At 40.3% G+C, this 12,339-nt stretch overlaps 1 protein-coding gene across 2 annotated transcripts; it reads left to right on the top strand.

The window, feature by feature from the left end:
• The first annotated feature begins 462 nt into the window (after positions 1 to 462).
• Positions 463 to 10,010, top strand: KCNJ8 (potassium inwardly rectifying channel subfamily J member 8). Of its 2 annotated transcripts, none has more exons than XM_002823018.5 (3): positions 463 to 984; positions 1,853 to 2,293; positions 8,936 to 10,010. In XM_002823018.5, exons 2-3 carry the CDS (start codon positions 1,920 to 1,922, stop codon positions 9,834 to 9,836), a joined length of 1,275 nt encoding a protein of 424 aa, XP_002823064.1. In that variant the 5' UTR covers positions 463 to 984; positions 1,853 to 1,919; the 3' UTR covers positions 9,837 to 10,010. The 2 variants fall into 2 exon arrangements, with proteins under 2 accessions (XP_002823064.1, XP_063568135.1); XM_063712065.1 differs by lacking the exon at positions 463 to 984 and adding an exon at positions 1,568 to 1,721.
• The last annotated feature ends 2,329 nt before the right edge of the window (positions 10,011 to 12,339 follow it).

The raw sequence follows: 12,339 nt of genomic DNA, 5'->3' as shown, positions 1-12,339 counted from the left end.
TGACCTGGCCTTATCAGCGCTGAAGTGTTATCGGCCGTCCCTGTTTGGGGTAAAATTTCTTCACTGGGAGCCAGTCAGTGGTTTCTTTTTTTCTTTCTTTTCCTTAAGGGGCCGGAGGGAGGGGGGACAGTCGCTGTTTTGAGGTGTGTGTGTGTTTAATTCCCTGAGAACTGGCTTTGGCTGGTGAAGAAATAGTTTACTATAGTGGGTTTCAGAACATCTTCCACGTGTATCTCTCCTAGCAGGTGGAAATTTAATGTAAATAATTGTGTGTGCCCACAGCTTGAACGCTTTGGAAGAATATTTTCTGACCTCTCTGCATTTATTCAGTCCGAAGTAGCCCAGTTATCATGAAGTAGCCCAGTTATCTACCTAGGTCACAAAATGAAATTTAAAATTAAATCTCCTTACGTCAGTGAACTTGGACTCAGAAAGTTCTCTCCCCTGAGCAGAGAGCCTTTTAAAGACTTGTGTGTCACGCTGGCGGCAGGGGGTCGCGGCTACTGGAAAGGAGCTGGCTCTGCAGGTCCCGCCCTCCCCCGGGTCGTCCCTCCCTCTGGCCTGCTCCCTACCTCCCGGGGACTCGCGCTCGCCCCCTCCCCGCCCGCCCCCTACTCCGCGACAACGGCGGCTTCCGAGGTCTGGCGTGCGTCAAAGCCCTAACTGGGAGGCTGATTTGTGGAGCATCGCCCCCCCGCCCCCCCAGTCCCTCCTCCTCCCACTGAAGTGGCCAAGGGAGTTGAGCTGAGCAGGGGGAGGGGAAGATCTACACCCATCCCCCTTCCTCTAGCCCTCCCTGCGTTTAGATTCAGTTGCACCTTTTATTATTTTAACTCTTCTCCTTAGGACACGCAGCCCCCAATCTGTCCCTCCGGCCTGGGCGGCCCCTGGTCCCGCGCGCCAGGATGGGAGAGCGAGGGACCTGCCCGCGGCCCGCCGGCGTGTGCAAGGAGGTCCAGCCGCCGCGCCCGCTACCCGGAGTCTGTAAGTTTCAAAGCTGCTCCGGGGGAGGGGAGGGGGGGAGGCTGTCCATGTTCCCGTAAATGATTTAAAATGCAAAACACCGCAGAGGCTTGCAGTGATGGATGGACTTTTCGGGGCACACTCCCTACTGCAACCCGCAGGCTGTTGTCTTGGGTTTTTTTTCCCCCTGCACCTTATATTTGATTCCTTCGTTGTAAAAAAAAAAAAAAAAAAAAAAAAAGTTTTCAATTTATAATATTATGATTTCCACAGGAACCTTTTTAACTCTTTTTTTTTAGATGCAACTCATACTTCTTTCGCATTTAAAATAATTCTTATAATTTATAAATTCTATAGCACACCACTTATAATTTTGTCAGATTACACGTTATTTATACTGCGCAAGGAGTCACGGCCTTTGCTTACTTCTAAAAATAACGGAGGAAGAATTTCCTCTCTTTACTTTTAATATTGCTACATCATCTAAGTACTTTAATAAGTAGACCGTGCACCCAACTGGTTTTAATCTTCATGATTGACGCCACGTGCTGTAGCCTTGCACTAATTTACAGACGCGGTTAATCGCAGAGAATTATCTTTGAGCCTGCTGTTTACCGGAAGGCTGCTGGTTTTGTTTAACTAAGGCTATGTCCATATGTACTCAGAATGATAAGAAAAATTGAAACAGTTCTTTTTATTAAAACCAAGTAATTTTTCTGAGATCCCAGAACTCAAGCACAAGCTAGATTCATGTTTGGGTTAGTAAAAATCACATTTTTGGTTTTGCATGTCACCTCGCACATGTACAGACATATCCTTGTATACAAGGACACAAGAGGTGAGGATAGGGTGGGTTTTTAAGTTTTTAATGAATGTTTCCCTCGTGCAGGACGGGTGTCCAGGGACGGAGAGGCAGGTGAGAGGGAGGTGGCTAAGCCGGCTATGGTGACAAGACGATGTTGGCCAGAAAGAGTATCATCCCAGAGGAGTATGTGCTGGCGCGCATCGCCGCGGAGAACCTGCGCAAGCCGCGCATCCGAGACCGCCTCCCCAAAGCCCGCTTCATCGCCAAGAGCGGGGCCTGCAACCTGGCGCATAAGAACATCCGTGAGCAAGGACGCTTTCTACAGGACATCTTCACCACCTTGGTGGACCTGAAATGGCGCCACACGCTGGTCATCTTTACCATGTCCTTCCTCTGCAGCTGGCTGCTCTTCGCTATCATGTGGTGGCTGGTGGCCTTTGCCCATGGGGACATCTATGCTTACATGGAGAAAAGTGGAATGGAGAAAAGTGGTTTGGAGTCCACTGTGTGTGTGACTAATGTCAGGTAAGAATGTAGTGGGATGAGGCAGGGGTTGAAAACAGTAGAGAAAAAATGTCAAAATGCCCTTTCTCTTATCATTCTATTATTTAATTGGAAGTGAAATAAAGGGTTTGTTTTAGAATCTTCAGAAACAAAAAAGCACAATAAAGAACAAAACCTAACACAGTAAATGTTTTTTTTAAATGCAGCTTTATGGATGAAGTGTCCCTGAAAACCTGAGCTTCAGTCCTTTGGACTAGCCTTGAAAATGTTATACCAGTTATCAAAAAAAAATTGTAATTCAAAGGATTACACAGAGTGCTTTACTCCAAAAGCGCACACATTTAGTTCAGTATGAAAAAGCTGCTGTCCATAGTTTCAGTGCCCACAGGTAAATATCTCTGATCAACAAAAAATATTGTGCTAGTGGACATTTTTCTGACTCTTCTAACCCATGACATTTTCAGAAATAATAAGAAAAAAATGGGACCGCCCTAGGGGGAGACTGTCCTAGATTAAAAATCTACTAAAAAATGAAATAAATATCATCCCTTCTTTATCGAGATTATCATAAATAGCTGATTGCTTGCACTGGATTCAGAAATTAAAAGTTATGCTAAGATTCAGAACTAGAAATTGCTAATTTTGAATGAAAATTAGTCCAAAATTTTATGGAAGGGGTTATAGAGAAGCAATTTAATTTTGTACTTTTCTTTCAAAGTTTAAATAGAATAGGGACAAGACAGTTCTTAGATTACCTAACTTTGGCTTCTTTCTCATATCGTAAGTATCTGAAAGACAGGTAAATTGAATTTGATTTCAGTGATTCACCTCTCTTACTTTCACATGGTTTAAGAACATTCAGTTGAGGTGATTTGTTTCTTTGTTTTGCGGGCGGGCGGGGTGGGGGAGGTGGAAAGAGATAAATTATATCAATTACCAAGATGTTCACTGTGAAGCAAAACAGTAGTAATAATACTGGAAAATTTTCCAAAATATTTTTAAAAGAACATTTTAAATTCACATATTTCACAAAGCAAAGAAACTTGAAAAAGCATTATGATACCAGGAAACTGTAAAGAATGGGACCTCTAGTGACCCTGAAACCTTATTAAGCTAGCATATCACTGCAGAAAGTGGACCCCAGACTGTGAGCTTGTCCACCCTTCCATTTGCTAAGTAACTACAATGCCAGCCTTTCAAGGAGGAAGGCAGCATTAGTGTGCAGAGATCACACACCACAGATTTCAGCTCAAATTCTGAGGAGTAAAAACTGTATTGAATTGATCTATTGCTTTTAATATTGATTAGATATTATTTTCTTTTTTCAAACTTGTCACAAACTGTTGTCTCAAAGAAAATGAAGTTGGAAAACATAGGAGATCATCAGTATACCAGATATAAAGAAAACACAATACTTAAAATATCCGTTAAAACGTTCAATAGATAGTCTAAGATCAAATATCATTATCTATAATATATATCTTTAAAAACTTACTGGCACTGATAATTGGTGAATCATTTTCATATCAAAATAAACTTTTAATCTAAATTATATGATAGATACTGATAAAAAGAGAAAAAAGAAATGATAACAGCAAACCTTAAAAATAAATCTTCATTCTGTCCCAATGAGAATGTAAAAGGTAACTAATAATAAATCTAATTCTTTGCATTTTTCCCTTTGTAAATTCAATGTCCAACCATCTCACTAAAATTGGAAACAACATTTTTCATTGAATATTCACCAGTATTTCCAAATAATGTTTGACCATTCTTCTTTTAGGGTGACTCATTTTCTCCTCCATGTATTTTCTCCTTCAAGGAGTCTCTTTGACTCCTTCATTTAATATGAGTCAAAAAATAGACCAATATATTTCCTCTTTCTCAATATTATCCAGCCTACCTCTCTCTGTAACAGAACAAAGAAACAGCTAAACACTTTTATCTCTTGAGATTGTTTAGCATAGCAAGTGTCAGTAAAAAGCCGGGTCTTGTACCATACATAATATTTAGAATTCATAAACAATATACAAAATATGGCACATGAATAGTCTCTTAAACCATTAAAACAAACCATTTGGGATATTTATCATTAGACTGCTCTCTGAAGTATGGATACATTATCAGAAATCAGTGTCGTATCCATACCCCTTTCTCTGGGGTCCATTTTTATTGTTTGCCATGTTTTGGGGCTATACCAGATATCTTTTTGTGGGTAGCTAGTGCAATAGGCAATTACTGTAGTTTTCCATGAATCATTTTAGCAACAAAAGGGAAAGGCAATTTTCGCACTTCACTTAAAAGCTAATCAAAAGAATAATCCATGTATTCTAGCTTATCCCTCATGATTTTCTACCAAAGTGCACTGTATATACCAAGTATTCAAATGTTTAAACATTTTTCTCACCTGTTGTCTGTAGCATTAATAAATAGGTAATACTTTGAGAGATTGCTAATGTGTAGGCTTGTCTTCTATAAAGTTAGAGAAGTTTGAAATTGGGGTTGGGGGCAAAGATAGGACTAATATTGTTTCCATGAGGAAGCCACATTAGTACTCATTGTGAAATTAAGTGTTATAAATTGATAGTAACAAATGTGATGCTTCCCATATGGGGGTAAATCAGAATCACCTGAGAACTTTTCAAAAGCATCTTACCCAGATCCAACCTCAGCCTACCAAATCGATGTCTATTCACTAAGATAGGGAGTAGATGTGCAATTTGAAAAAGCTTCCTAAGAAAATCCTACAATTTCTTGGTTCCTTCCCTCTGCTTCTTGCACAGGATTAGGCCAAAGTGAGAAAATTCAAGTTAGTATAATATTAATTACAGGTACACCTTAGAGATATTGCAGTTTTGGTTCCAGACCATTGCAATAAAGCAAATATCACAATAAAGCCAGTTAAACAAACTTTTTTGTTTCCCTGTGCATATAAAACATTTACATTATATTGTAATCTAGTAAGTATGTAATACCATTATGGCTGAAAAATGTACATATCTCAATTCAAAAAATATTTTAATGCTAAAAAATGCTAATGATCATCTGAGCCTTCTGCAAGATGTGGTCTTTTTGCTGGTGGAGGGGCTAGCCTCGATATTGATGGCTGCTGATTGATCCAGGTAGTGGTTGCTGAAGGTTGGGGTGGCTGTGGCAACTTCTTAAAATATGACAATGAAGTTTGCTGCATCAACTGACTTTTCTTTTCACAAAAGATTTATCTGTAATGTGTGATACTGTTTGATAGCATTTTACCCACAGTAGAACTTCTTTCAAAACTGGAGTCAATCCTCTCAAAACCTGCCACTGCTTTATCAACTAAGTTTATGTAATCTTCTAAATTCTTTGTTGTCATTTCAACAGTGTTCACAGCATCTTCACCAAGAGTAGATTCCATCTCAAGAAACCACTTTCATTGCTTGTCCAGAAGAAGCAACTCCTCATTCATCCAAGTTTTATCATGAGATTGCAGCAATTCAGTCACATCTTCAGGATCCCCTTCTAATTCTAATTCTCTTGCTATTTCTACCACATGTGCAGTGACTCCCTCCACTGAAGTATTGAATTCCTCAAACTCATTCATGAGAATTACAATCAACTTCTTCCCAACTCCTGTTAATATTAATATTCTGACCTCCTCCCATGAATCACAAATGTTCTTAATGGCATCTAGAATGGTGAATCCTTTCCAGATGGTTTTAAATTTACTTTGCCCAGCTCCATCAGAGGACTCACTATCTATGTCAGCAATAGCCCTAGGAAATGTAAATTTCTTAAGTAATAGGCCTTGAAAGTCGAAATTACTCCCTGACTCATGGCTATAGAATGGATGTTGTGTTAACAGGCATAAAAACAGCAATCATCTCCTTCTACATCTCCCTCAGAGCACTTGAGTGACTAGGTGCATTGTCAATGGGCAGTAATACTTTGGAGGAATCTTTTTCTGAGCAGTAAATCTCAGCAGTGGGCTTCAAATATTTAATAAATCATGCTGCAAACAGATATGCTGTCCTCTAGCCTTTATAGTTCTACTTATAGAGCATAGGCAGAGTCAATTTAGCATAATACTTTGGGGCTCTAGGATTTTCAGAGTGGTCAATGACCATTGGCTTCAACTTGATGTTACCAGCTGCATTAGTTCCTAACAAGAGTTAGCCTGAACTTTGAAGCTTTGAAGCCAGGCATTGACTTCTGTCTAGCTATGAAAGTCCTGGGTAACATCTTCTTCCAATAGAAGGCTGTTTCATTTTCAACACTGAAAATCTGTTGTTTAGTGCAGCCACCTTTACTAATTTTCTTAGCTGGATCTTTTGGATAACTTGCTGCAGCTCCTCCATCAGCACTTGGCGCTTCACCTAGCACTTTTCTGTTTTGAAGGTGGCTTCTTTTCTTAAGCCTCCTGAACCAATCTCTTCTAGCTTTAAACTTTCCTTTTCCAGCTTCCTCACCTCTCATCCTTCATAGAATTGAAGAGAGTTAGGGCCTTGCTCTAATTCAGGCTTTGGCTTAGGGGAATGTTGTGACCTAGTTGGTCTTTTATCCAAACCACTCAAATTTTCTGCATCTCAGCAATGAGGCTATTTCGCTGTCTTATCATTTGTGTCTTCACTGGAGTAGCACTTTGAAGTTTTTTCAAAGCTTTTTCTTTCCATTGTTCACAACTTGGCTGTTTGGCACAACAGGCCTAAACTTTGGCCTATCGTGGCTTTTGACTTGCCTTCCTCACCAGCTTAATCATTTTTGCTTTTGATTTAAAGTGAGAGACAGTGAATATTTCCTTTACTCGAACACTTAGTGTTCTTTGTAGGGCTATTAACTGACCTAATTTCAATAGTGCTGTGTCTCAGGGAATAGGAAATCCTGATGAAAGGGAAGAAACAAGGGAACAGCTGGTCAGTGGAGGAGTCAGAACACACACATTTATCGATTGTTTGCCATCTTATATGGGCATGGCTCATGGTGCCCCAAACTAGGGGTTCCCAATCCTTGGACTGCAGACCAGTACTAGTCTGTGGCCTGTTAGAAACCAGGCCACATAGCAGGAGGTGAGCAGCGGGGGAGCAAACATTACCTCCTGAGCTCTGCCTCCTGTCACATCAGCAGGGGCATGAGATTCTCATAGGAGTGTGAACTCCTATGGTGAACTGCGCAGGTGAGGGATCTAGGCTGCGGGCTCCTTGTAAGAATCTAATTCCTGATGATCTGAGGTGGAACAGTTTCATCTCGAAACCATTTTCCCCCACACACACCCCCCAGTATTGTCTTCTACAAAACCAGTCCCTGTTGCCAAAAAGGCTGGCGACTGCTGCCCTAAACAATTTCAATAATGACATCAAATATCACTAATCACACATCATGGTAACTGATGTAATAATAATGAAAAAGTTTGAAATCTTGTGAGAATTACCAAAATGTGACACACAGACACAAAGTGAGCACATGCTTTTGAAAAAATTGTGCTAATAGACTGGCTGGACGAAGGTTGCCACAGACCTTCAATTTACAAAAATGCAGTATCTGCAAAATACATTACAGCAGAGTAGAATAAAATAAGGCATATCTGTATGTGATCTTGACACAGTCATTTACTAGTTTCTGCCCCTAGTTCTCCCTTTAATCATTTCAGTATTCTCCAGAACACCTAGAGTAGCGCTCCCCAACCTTTTTGGAGCCAGGGACTGGTTTTGTGGAAGGCAATTTTTCCACTGATGGGGGTGGGGGATGGGGATGGTGTGGGGATAAAACTGTCCCACCTCAGATCATCAGGCATTAGATTCTCATAAAGAGGGATAACCTATATCTCCCACATGTGCAATTCACAATAAGGTTCGCTATACTATGAGAATCCAGTGCCTCCACTAACCTGACTGGAGGCAGAGCTCTGGCGGTAATGCTGTCTTACCCACTACTCACCTCCTGCTGTGTGGCCCGGTTCCTGACAAGCCATGGACCAGCACTGGTCCCTGGCCTGGGGGGGTTGGGGACCCCTGACTTAACAAAATTAGATCATCAATAAGACACTTTTCTTTCGAAATGGAAACCATTCCCTTCGATTGAAAATACTAGTTGTTTGGAATAATGTGTTTTATACTAGTTTTTTAGCACTGTGCTATTTCTATATGAGACACAAAATAAGTATTAGCTAATGAATATGATTTTAAAGATTATAAATAATAAGTTCACTCAGTACTCAGTACCTTCCATATGACTCAAGTCTCCTAAACATAGATACGCAATAAATAATAAATATCTACCTGGTAGAAAGTTTTACAAAGTAAACTGTGCCTTTGTCAAAGTGAAGTATTTCACAAGGTAAAATATGCATATATATGAAACTATATTAATCTTTTACACAATTAGGCCCATCACTATGTGACCTATGAAACATTAATAGAATGTTAATAGAATTAGGTCTTAGCTTAAAGGAACTTAATTAATTAATAGAATGTTAATCTTCAGAAGTCTGGAGGTAGATGCATGCAAGAGAGAGACAGACTGTTCTAAACACAGTTTAGAATTAGGCATTTTACAAGTTTAAGTTGGCTAGTCTTTCTGCAAGCATTTAATAGTCTTTGGTGGAAGAAAATGAAAAGCTCAGCTTGGCATATTTCATTATTCAAAATGTGACCTGATGGTGTTCTTTTCTGATATCATTCCTCACAGGTCTTTCACTTCTGCTTTTCTCTTCTCCATTGAAGTTCAAGTTACCATTGGGTTTGGAGGGAGGATGATGACAGAGGAATGCCCTTTGGCCATCACGGTTTTGATTCTCCAGAATATTGTGGGTTTGATCATCAATGCTGTCATGTTAGGCTGCATTTTCATGAAAACAGCTCAGGCTCACAGAAGGGCAGAAACTTTGATTTTCAGCCGCCATGCTGTGATTGCCGTCCGAAATGGCAAGCTGTGCTTCATGTTCCGAGTGGGTGACCTGAGGAAAAGCATGATCATTAGTGCCTCCGTGCGCATCCAGGTGGTCAAGAAAACAACTACACCTGAAGGGGAGGTGGTTCCTATTCACCAACTGGACATTCCTGTTGATAACCCAATCGAGAGCAATAACATTTTTCTGGTGGCCCCTTTGATCATCTGCCACGTGATTGACAAGCGCAGCCCCCTGTATGACATCTCAGCAACTGACCTGGCCAACCAAGACTTGGAGGTCATAGTTATTCTGGAAGGAGTGGTTGAAACTACTGGCATCACCACACAAGCACGAACCTCCTACATCGCTGAGGAGATCCAATGGGGCCACCGCTTTGTGTCCATTGTGACTGAGGAAGAAGGAGTGTATTCTGTGGATTACTCCAAATTTGGCAACACTGTTAAAGTAGCTGCTCCACGGTGCAGTGCCCGAGAGCTGGATGAGAAACCTTCCATCCTTATTCAGACCCTCCAAAAGAGTGAACTGTCTCATCAAAATTCTCTGAGGAAGCGAAACTCCATGAGAAGAAACAATTCCATGAGGAGGAACAATTCTATCCGAAGGAACAACTCTTCCCTAATGGTACCAAAGGTGCAATTTATGACTCCAGAAGGAAATCAAAACACATCGGAATCATGACAGCAAGATAACCCCAAGACAGTCTTTTATCAAGTTTCGATGGTTTATGCCGGGCACTGTCAGACTGAACCAGAGCTGGAACACAATAATGTGTCCTTCTACATTTTATTACACTAAATGATATTCGTATTCAAGCAACAGCACTTTCTGTAGTAATAAAAAGTAACACACAAAGTGGAGGATTCATGACTTACGCTTGTTTCATACGTGTAGAATTCGCAGTGATATACTTAAGTTATGTGTAGGGGTGGGTATGCTCTTGTTTCTCTCAATTTGAAACACAAGAATTACACTACTAGTAACAGGCCTTGAACACAAAATTTGGTCAAGAAATGAGTCTGTTTGAAATGCTTAGTTGGTGAAACCACAGATTGCTCTGTTACTAATGATCACTCTGAAAATGCAAATAGAATAGGAGGGGAAAAAACAAAATCATGTTAATGCCTTTTGTACATCAACCTTCTCCTGTCTCCATGATACTGCATTTGGTAGGAAGCCTGAGGCAAAAACTGCTTAAGTGGATCTGTTTGTAAGCGGATTCAGTTCATTCACTTGGTCTGTCGGTGACTCCTGAAGGTTTCCTGGTCCATCTCATTGCAGCCTGTTGGGCAGAGCTGGACAAGGTGTCTATGGAGGAAAGCTAAGTCTTGTCTCATTTAGGACTGGGTTCCCCACAGTGACAGTCACTTCCTTCAGCTTCTCACTTCTTCTTCTTCTAGAATCCCCACAGGGAAATACTGTATTGAATATTTTATTAAAACCTTTTCTTTGTACTCACTGTAGTTTTGTGATTCCTCTTTCACAAAATCATCCCAAGTTAAAACTCAAGATGTTTTTAGAGCCATGTAAAAGAGATGTCAAAGTGATAACACTCATTGAGATTCCTCTCTCTCAAATCTGTTTGCTCCAAAACTAGCTTTTTTTGCTTTGTTTTGATTTTATTTCAGGTTTTAAAATGTCCTCTTGGTTTTTCAATCTAAGCCTGACATACCATAAAAATCCTATAAGCTTTTTTTTTTAATCTTCAATCTCCCATCTTAAAACTATACTTCCTTCCCAGTAGTATCTGAATTTAGGCTTGGCATTTATAGATTTAGCATTATCTCATTTGCTAAAGTGAGATTTTCTATCAAAGCTTCATTTAAGCATCTTTAGTGCCTGCTTCTTCAAGGAAGGGATGAGACAGAGAAGTACTAGGTTAACAAACTATATGTGGTTTTATTCTTACATTTTATAGCTAGACGTCAGAAAGCTGAGCTATTGTGAAATCTTTCACACAGATTTGGGGGTTTGTATTTATGAACATTGAAATAGGTAATTATGAAATGTTCTATCTTAAGACTTATGATTCTAACCAGGTGAACGGAAACTGTTTATCAAGGTCATTGAGTTAATCATTCCTGAAAGGGTGCTAACTGTTCCTCTGAACTCCAGACTCACAGATCAAACAGGCACCTGAGGCTCCACTTGGATATTGAACAAGCATCTCAAACTTACTATGTCTAAAACCAAATGCTACATTCTCACTCACAAAACCTGCCCTCCTCCCAGTCTTTCTTCCAATCACTCAGGCATGAAGTCATGACCTGGAAGTCATTCTTGCTGCCTCTTTCATACCCTACATGCCATCAATTAGCAATTACCTCTCGGCTCTGCCTTCAAAATATATCCAGAATATGACCAATTCTCTTTACTCCACCACTTCCTTCATAGTCCAAGCAAGGATACTTGTTACCCAGTATATATGCATGCATCTGTACTAATTGTTTGAATATTAAAACATTTCTGCCTAGGTTGCTAAAGACTATCTTAATAAAACTTAACCCAACAGCAACTACGGAGGTGAATATCAGACCTCAAAGCAGTTCTGGAACAGATGCAGGTTCCCACCTTCCCGCCCCAGGGCAGCTGAGCAGACCCAGAGGCAGCTGCCATACCATCCAGCAATAAGAATATGGATAGTGCCTTCCTGCTGCTCAGTAGCAGCCCAACTTTGTAGAGGTGACACAGGCTGTGCAGCAGGTGATGTCAGGACATAGTGGAGCTGAGATGCAAAATTTCTGAGTCCAGGGTCTAGAGAATTCCCTGGCACCAGGGGCAAAGCTAGCTATGGAGTACGGGAAGTTCCCCCAGCCACCTTCCAGCTGCAACTAAATGCTGAGTGTCAAGGACCTAATGACTGTCAATATAATGGGCATGTCAACGAAAGGTTATGAGGGGCTCCCTATGTCAAGTTGTGGCTCAGACAGGGACATCATTTAGCTAGAGACAGCCACACCAAACAAAAGGTTCTATCAACAATTTCTAAAAGTCTGAAAATGTTTTAGAGAGTATTAAAATAATTTTCTGACCTATTTTTGCTAAAACATATTTCACTGGGTAAGCAATTTTGAGAACTATATAATTTTAGAAGATAAGACAGACTCTGTACATATATATGTGTACATGTATGATTCTGACTTACATATTGTGTTTAAATATTATTTTATATTCAGTAGTTTGG

Source organism: Pongo abelii, chromosome 10 (assembly GCF_028885655.2).
Source record: "Pongo abelii isolate AG06213 chromosome 10, NHGRI_mPonAbe1-v2.0_pri, whole genome shotgun sequence".
Taxonomy (NCBI): domain Eukaryota; kingdom Metazoa; phylum Chordata; class Mammalia; order Primates; family Hominidae; genus Pongo; species Pongo abelii.
Note: the sequence above shows the minus strand (reverse complement) of the source record. Positions and strands in the feature narration are given on the sequence as shown.

Coding starts and splice junctions, on each gene's coding strand:
- KCNJ8 (XM_002823018.5), top strand. CDS start 1,920: ATGTTGGCCAGAAAGAGTATCATCCCAGAGGAGTATGTGCTGGCGCGC. Junction 2,294..8,935: donor GTGTGTGTGACTAATGTCAG/GTAAGAATGTAG, acceptor CATTCCTCACAG/GTCTTTCACTTCTGCTTTTC.